Below are 8294 nucleotides of genomic sequence, written 5' to 3'. Positions count from 1 at the left end.
CTACTTTGGCAGTCTTACTAAACAGCAACATATGTCTTTAATGGCATTAAATGTGCACTTTGCCTTGTGTGCATGTTACAGGCTGACATTTGCAAGCTGCTGTCACCTTAACTGGAAACTTTACATGTGGGCTACACAGCAGGTTACAGACTGCCTTTGAAAGCATCCAGCAGTGTTCTCACCTTTTTGCCTTTTACTCTAGTTCCATCTGCATTATCGGCTTGCTGACAGAGCAAATCCTAATTTTTCAGTGGCCGGTTAGTGTTTCAGCTCCCCTCTGACTGCTTGCATGAAAAGAGCATTCCTTTGTATCCATTTTTATTTAAGCAACCCAAGGGTGCCACAGACTGTGTCCACCCGCTAACTGTAAGCAGGGCGTGGGGCAATCATATTGAAATGGGCGCCCACGAGCACTGACATATATTCAGCTGTGCCGTGTGAGCGAGTGTAAAAGACTGCTCTTTGTCATTCCACTGTGCCTGACTGCCAGCAGGGAGGGATGAGGGCGTGTGTGTTGTGGCTGATTACAAAGGAAGGTGGGATTAGGACACCTCAGGGCACGCTTTGCCTTTGTCCGTCATATGAGTGCTAAGTCCGCCTCTGACTCGCCTACTTCCTTCTCACATTCCTCTCACCTGCACCCTTGACACTGGGCTCCGGCAGCATCTCCAGCATGGCACAAACCCTGCAATCCTGCTCGGCACCCAGCGCCTCTGCAAGGGGCAACGGCAAGCCGAGGAAGGTAGCCCTCATCACCGGCATCACTGGGCAGGTAAGAGCTGCCAGAGGCTAGGTGCAAGCGGTCACTCGTGCAGGGTTTCTCACTGGCTGCATGCCAGAGTGTTGCGGTTTATTAAGAGTGAGTGTCTGAGTTCTCCTCAATAGAACCACCTCTCTGAATTATCATATTACGGTAGTATTATAAACGAAAGACCAGTAGAAGGAAGCATGGCGCCCTGTTTACATATACCATATACCCACGTGGTCACTACACATGTAACAGCCAGGTGCTTCCTGGGAGAGCTGCTTTAGGGCTGTGGGGTGCGACAGACATTCAAGTTCACGTTAAAATGTCCGTGGTTAGCAGCTTGTGAATGGGTGTGTGTGTGTGGGGAGGGGGCCAGGTGGTATGCATGACATAGCAGAGATCATAAGTTACCAAGTGTCGGTCGCAGGTGGTTTGACCACTTGGTTCCAGAAGATAACTTGCCTTCTACACTTGTACAGAGGTGGGCAGGTGGCAACAACACTTATCTGAAGGGGACGTCATTGTGAAGGGATTACCTGTGTTCCTCTCTTTAGTAATCCAGGGTAGTAACTCATTTTACCCTGCGTTCCCCCCAGCCACCTTGCATTCCTCCTCTGCCGCCCTGCATTCTCTCTCATCTGCCCTGCATTCCCCTTCGGCCGCCCTGCGTTCCCCCTCAGTCGCCCTGTGTTCTCCCTCATCTGCCCTGCGTGCCCCCTTAGCTGCTCGCGTTCCCCCCAGCCACCCTGTGTTCCCCCACGGCCGCCCTGCGTTCCCCCTCAGTTGCCCTGCGTTGTCCCTCATCTGCCCTGCGTTCACCCTCAGTTGCCCTACGTTCCCCCTCAGTCGCCCTGCGTTCCCACTCATCCGCCCTGCGTTCCCCCTCAGTTGCCCTGCGGTATAGGCTGTTGGTGTAGTCTATCCTGAACATGATGAGGGAGATGATGGCCAGTGTTTTGTGCTAGAGGTGAGGAATGGTACAATATTTTTGATTATGTGTAAATGGTAGAAGAATTTCTTAACTATCGCATTTACTTGCAGTTCTAGGGTTAACTCCTTGTCCATTAGGATTCCACAGTTTTTGAACACTTTGGATGGTGTGAGTGGGGTTCCCAGTTCTGTGGGCCATGGGATGTATTGGTTGTTCCTTTGAGTGTTTGATGTAATCATGATTTCCATCTTGTCTGGGTTGATTTTGAGCTTATTTGTGTTCATCCATTGGTAGAGTTCTTTGGGACAGTCTCTTTGCATTGTGTTCTCCTCTTGTTTATCGCTGATTTTGTTGATGATTTGGGTATCATCTGAATAGTTGTAGCAAGTGAAACTGTGTCTTTTGATGAGGTTGATTAGTGACGTCATATAGATGTTGACGAGTAGTGGGAATAATGAGGAGCCTTGTGGTAATCCACAGGTGATGTCCTGTGGTGTGGATTTGAATGGCTTTATCTAAACTGTTTCTGTTCTTTCAGACAAGGAAGATGTAATCCAGAGCAGAGCCATGTCGGCAATCCCTATTTTGTCCAGTCTCTTGATGAGGATGTTATGGTTAACTGTTTCAAGTGCTGCAGAGAGGTCTGGTAGTATCAGTGCTGAGTTTGTGTTGGAGTCTGCGTTGGTCTTAAAGTCGTCCCATATAGAGAGTAGTGCCGTCTCCATCCATCTCATGGGTCTAAAGCCTACTTGTGCTTGGTCCATTAGTTGGTTATTTTATACGCATTCCAGTTTCTTTTGTAGACCTAGGTCTCTAATCGTTTTGCTGGGTAAGGAATGTTTGAGATTTGTCTGTAGTTTCCGAGGTCTTCCACATCGCCCGTTGTATCCTTAAGGAGTGGCTTGATGCAGGCAGATTTGAATGCTTGCAGTACTCTCCCCATTGAGAGTAATAGATTGAAGAGGCTTATGTAGCATTTCGATGCTGTACCCTGAGTAAGGATTGATTTGCAGATGTCTGGTGGACACGGGTCCATTGGGGAACCTGACTTGTTGCTTTTATTCATCAAGGTGGGGCGTTTTTCTCTTGACATTTGGGCAAAGCTATTCAGTCTGTTCTGTGGTCACGTGGTTAGTAGGAGATGGTGCACGGTTTGGTGAATGGTCTACTTTGTATGATCTCATGTATGTCAGTGATTTTATTCTTAAAATGATATGCAAGATCATTGCATCATTTTTGTGAAGGCACAAATGTGTTATTGCATCCTGGGGGAGGATTTCTCATCTTGTTTACGATGTTGAATAGTTTTTTCTGAGTGTTGGTGTCTTTTGTGATCCAGTCCTCGTAGTATTTCGTTTTTGCTTTAAGAATTTCCTTTTTGTATGCTCGGATTTGTTTTTGATAGGCTATTGTTTTAGCTAGTCGTAGTTTTTTCTCCATTCTTGTTCTAGTTTCCGTTTTTGTTTTTTTATTATATTGAGGTGGGGCATGAACAATCTTGCCACTGCTTTCTTTTGTGATGAGATAAGGGTTATTTCCTCTGCAATACTATCACTTGTTTCTATTATCTATTTCTGGATTAGGCCTGCTGTTTGTTCTAAGCCAGTTGCGTACAAGGTTGCGATCGATGGCTGTGAGGATTCTAGTTGTTCTTCTAAGTTACTGCTTTTCATAGTATTCCAGTTTCCTTTCCAGATTGTTTTTTTTGGGGGTCTTTTTGGATGCTTTTGATGGTTATTGGATCACGAACGGTATAATGAGGTGGTCGCTCCATAGTATATGTGTTGGTGGCACAGTTGAGATATGTTTTTTATATGCGAAGATTGCATCAAGAGTGTGTCCTGCCGTGTTCGTCCCTCCTTTCACCATCGTAGTCTCATTCTCTCAGGTTGCTTAGTTAGGGATTTCTGCAAGTTAGCATTATCTTCTTCGAACCATAAATTGAAGTCCCAGAGGATGACCAGGTTCGTGACAGCTTCTACAAAGGTGTCTATGAAGGTTGCGTCATAGGTCATCAGTCTATAGATGAGTTGGTATGTGAGGTTTGTTTGTGGGTCCGATGTCAGGTGAAGGATGAGGGATTGGCAGTTCGGGATGTTCAGTGGGTCAGTTCTTTTTATTTTTAGTTGTTCTTTGTAGGATACTACAAGTCTTACTCCTCTTTTTCCTTTTCTGTTTACCTGTATGCAGGGGAATGTGCGAATAGCAGCAAAATGAGAAAGAGAGCAGGATATGTATAATGAAAACCTTTGATAGAAATAGAAAAAGAAAAAGATGAGAGGATTAAATTAATGAGGCAAAAACAGGGGTCAACAAAAAGAGCAGGAAAGAGAAGTAAAATAAAAGGAAAGAGTGAGATAGCAAGGAGGAAATTGCTAGTAAGGAAAATGGGGGCGTCACGAATGCTATATGGTAGAAAGAAGAAGCAGGATGGGAAGGAGTGAAAGGTGAGTATACTTGTGATGCAAGCTAAGCAGGCACTTGCCCTCGCTCTCCACCTATATGCAGTCACAGCTGCAAATAGATACATGAACAGGCACACAATTGGAATGTAGCCACATAGATAAGGTTGCATTGAAATGGGTCAAACATATCTGCATGGGTGACGAAAATAGCCTGTGTGTGAGTTCTCCTTGTTCACCGTTACTGAGTTGGCAGCTGTACAAGCCTAGATGAAACCCAAGGTCAGGGAACAGGAGTGGGTGTGTCTGTACGGTGGCCAAACATCCCACCTTTTGTGGGACTGTCTCAATTTCATGGGCTGTGTCTTGCACGCACAGCCAGTTCAGGGCTGGAATAATACCTGACTTTTCTCCTCTGAAGCAGGATCAGCTGTCCAAAGTCTTCCCAGCTCAAACCTTTTTGCATAACAATTAAAAGAGCAGGGAAGTACAGCGCCTTTCCCACTACTCCCCCAACAACCCCAAGTTCAGCTTTGTGTCAACCTAGCATTTCAATAAACAGATTAGAGATTGATGACTCAGACACACGGGTGCCTGGGCAAGAACTGTTGTCCCTTAAAAGGTGCGAATGATGGCTGATAATAAATGGGAGGGAAGTATAAAGCTGTATGCTGAGTGGAATATTGGCTCCATAAGACTACCATATATTGCATTCTCTTTTACTGTGAATATGCTTTTTGAAACCAAATGAGATTGTTTTTAGGTCCACATACTTTTGCAGGCTGTTGCTGTAGTCTTTCATTCAGGGTGGCTAAAATAAAGCTATACATGTCTTTTTGCTTGACCTATTTCTAATACAATGTATATAATGTCACGTCACTTTCTTTTGTGATGTGAGTACTTTTCAAGGCATTGCTAGAAAACGAATTATTTAATTTCGGGAATCCCAAACCTTAAAAAATTATTATGTGACCTATGATTGAGAAGATGTGTATTCAAGTATGTAAATGGCAGCTTGCGTCCAAATACTAATTTCACCATTTTAACGAAATATGTGATGCTGGGCAAATAATGTCATCTCATTGTGCCTGATCTGATGACATTGGGTGTTGCTGGAATAATTCAGTTTGCAACTTTTGCTATGAAAAAAACCCTAATTGTTTACTAAACTATTGAGTCGTTGCATATTAATAATAGTGACTATTCATATATTGCAAACACCATTATTCTCTTGGCTTACACGTGACCACTTATTTTAATGTCTTTACCAATGGGTCCCTAGAGTATTAAAGACTGAGGTCACTGCTTGTAATGTTATTTTCTGTGATAGCGCTTCTGATCATGTCGATCCATATTGTGCAAATAAGTGGTCTGCATATCTTTTGTTGGACATGCCTGGATAGGTCTGGAAGACAAATCGAACATGTCAGTTTTGTGATTTCGTTGTGCTGTGTATGTGTTCAAGAGCTTCTGGGAGGGGGGCCCAAGCAGCTGCCCCAATTCTGCCAGTCTTACTACACAGCAACATATTTCTTTCTTTCATGGCATTAAATATGCGCTTTGCCTTGCTTGCATGTTGCAGGCTGCCATTAGATGGCTGCTGCCACCTTAACTGGATACTTTACATTTGCTCTTCACAGCAGGTTAAACACTGCCTTTGATAGAAACCAGCGGTGTTATCACTGTGTTGCTTTTTACTCAGGTTTAATATGCCTTAACAACTTACTGACAAAGCCATTCCTAATTTTTCAGTGGCCATTTAGGGTTTCAACTCCCCTCTGGCTGCTTGCCACTAAAGAGCTTTCCTTTGTATCCATTCTTATTTAAGCAACCCAAGGGTGTCACAGACTGTGCCCACCCTCCCTAAATGTAAGCAAGGGGGGCAATAATATTGAAATGGGCGCCCACGAGCACTGACATATATTCAGCTGTGCCTTGTGAGCGAGTGTAAAAGACTGCTCTTTGTCATTCCACTGTGCCTGACTGCCAGCAGGGAGGGATGAGGGCGTGTGTGTTGTGGCTGATTACAAAGGAAGGTGGGGACTAGGACACCTCAGGGCACGCTTTGCCTTTGTCCGTCATATGAGTGCTAAGTCCGCCTCTGGCACGCCTTCTTCCTTCTCACACTCCTGTCACCTGCACCCTTGACACTGGGCTCTGGCAGCATCTCCAGCATGGCACAAACCCTGCAATCCTGCTCGGCACCTAGCGCCTCTGCAGGGGGCAACGGCAAGCCGAGGAAGGTAGCCCTCATCACCGGCATCACTGGGCAGGTAAGAGCTGCCAGAGGCTAGGTGCAAGCGGTCACTCGTGCAGCGTTTCTCACTGGCTGCATGCCAGACTGTTGCAGTTTATTAATAGTGGGTGTCTGAGTTCTCCTCAATAGAACCACCTGTCTAAAGTATCATATTGTCTTCTACACTTGTACTGAGGTGGGCAGGTGGCGACAGTACCTTTCTGAAGGGGCATCATTGTGAAGCGGATTACCCGTGTTCCTTTCTTTAGTAATCCGGGGTAGTAAGTAACTAATTTGATCCTGCGTTCCCCCTCAGCTGCCCTGCGTTCCCCCTCAGCAGACCTGTGCCCCCCTCAGCTGCCCTGCGTCTCTTGCTTTGAATGCAAAAAAAGAGACCTGTAGGTTTTCTTTTCACCAATGACTGCCTCCTTGTCAGACGTGTCGATTCTGCTCCATGTAAGACACACAAGTCTTGTGCTAGTCAACATGCTTCTAATACGGAAACCGCATATTCAGACTTTAATCTGATTTGTGTAGTTCCCTTAGAATGTCGCAACACCTACCCCATATTTAAGGTTACATAACACTTTACGTAACAATAGAAAACAACTTGTGTCATATAATTTTTGTATGTATTCATCTATGTTCCCCAGATTTGGCAAGTGATCTCTCAGTCTCCACTGCCCAGCAATCATGCTGGACATGATGGTTTCATGAACGTTTTCATGTAAGGAAAGAAATGTTGAAAATAGGTGATATTTGAATTGGATTTTCTATTGACCTAAAAAACCTGCCCTTTCTTGACATGTGATTTGCCCCACTTTGATTTGTGATGCCACCCAGCCCTTACCTGGAACTGACTCACACTACAAACATTTTAAAACTCAAATCACCCAAACTCGAGAAATTCAAAATTTAAAAATCCCAAAAATAAGTCCAGAGTAAAAACATCTATGCAGTGGCATACAAACCCGCGCTGTGACTACCAAAAGGCCTGGAATAAACATATGCACCTGCATTCCACTTGAAGGCAAGAAAGCACAGAAAACACCCACAGACAGACGAATGGAATGACTGTGCATACTCACCCAACTAAAACACTGCACCCTCCCCCTCTCCCTCCACACACACGGCCCCACCCACCCCTAGAACATAAAATGGGATGTTTTACAGTTGATCATTTTGAATCCACCATGGCTACACACATTGCTAACCCACTTAAGCAGAGTAGACCGGCAAATTTGAAATATCCTGGTGGTATTAAAAATTACAAATATGATTTGGCATTAGCTGGAAAAAAGAAGGAAATTAGATCTCGCATCAGGGCCACCTTTCCTTTTAATCAGGAATGGGCGAAGGTAGCCTCGACTCGAGTAAAGTATAAAAATTGGACTTGGTGCCAATGCGCCAGACTTAGACAACAGGGTTCGGAAATGAAATCTAAGAAAATAGCTGACTTCTGGAAATGAGTGAACTTGATAAATCCTAACAACCAGCATACTGAAGCGAAGGCCATGTCTGACTCACAGTGGGTCTCCCATTTTTCTGAACTGTATGTGGTGGACCTGGGACCTCCGTTCATTGTTGGAAACTGTTGGGAGACCATTATAGAATTCCCACCTCAAATCGTGTGTGATGCAATTGTGAAAGCAAATGACTCTAAATCCCCAAGACCCAATTCCCTTTCCACAAGAATCTTTAAAGGTAATCCGCATGGATATGATTTATTCAAATATATTTCTCCTACTGGAAATTTCACTGAATCCATTTCACCGAAAAACCAGATCTTTTTTTTTAATGCAGGGGGAGACCCCTGCATCACCCCTGACCCCTCCCTTCCGTAACGTATACCCTTATCCCACACCCCACCTATTATGCAATACACATATATCATTTGCCCTATCTTTTTCGGTGAAATATATTTGGTGAAATCACATTAGGGGAAATGGTATTTGAAGAGATCTACGGTAATGAATC

At 44.5% G+C, this 8294-nt stretch overlaps 1 protein-coding gene across 2 annotated transcripts in view; it reads left to right on the top strand.

Moving 5' to 3' along the window:
• The first annotated feature begins 638 nt into the window (after positions 1–638).
• Positions 639–8294, top strand: part of GMDS (GDP-mannose 4,6-dehydratase) — a 3238640-nt gene continuing 3230984 nt past the window's right edge. Inside the window, exon 1 of one of the 2 annotated variants that reach the window (XM_069613525.1) lies at positions 639–772. In XM_069613525.1, coding sequence (XP_069469626.1) covers positions 674–772 — 99 coding nt within the window. In that variant the 5' untranslated portion in view covers positions 639–673. Of the gene's footprint in view, positions 773–6213; positions 6355–8294 lie in introns of those variants that run through there. The other variant, XM_069613524.1, reaches the window with a different exon arrangement.

The sequence above is a fragment of the Ambystoma mexicanum genome, chromosome 5p (genome assembly GCF_040938575.1).
Source record: "Ambystoma mexicanum isolate Mex_15411 chromosome 5p, UKY_AmexF1_1, whole genome shotgun sequence".
Taxonomy (NCBI): Eukaryota; Metazoa; Chordata; class Amphibia; order Caudata; family Ambystomatidae; genus Ambystoma; species Ambystoma mexicanum.
The sequence above is the reverse complement of the archived record's forward strand: the minus strand, read 5'-3'. Positions and strand labels throughout refer to the sequence as shown.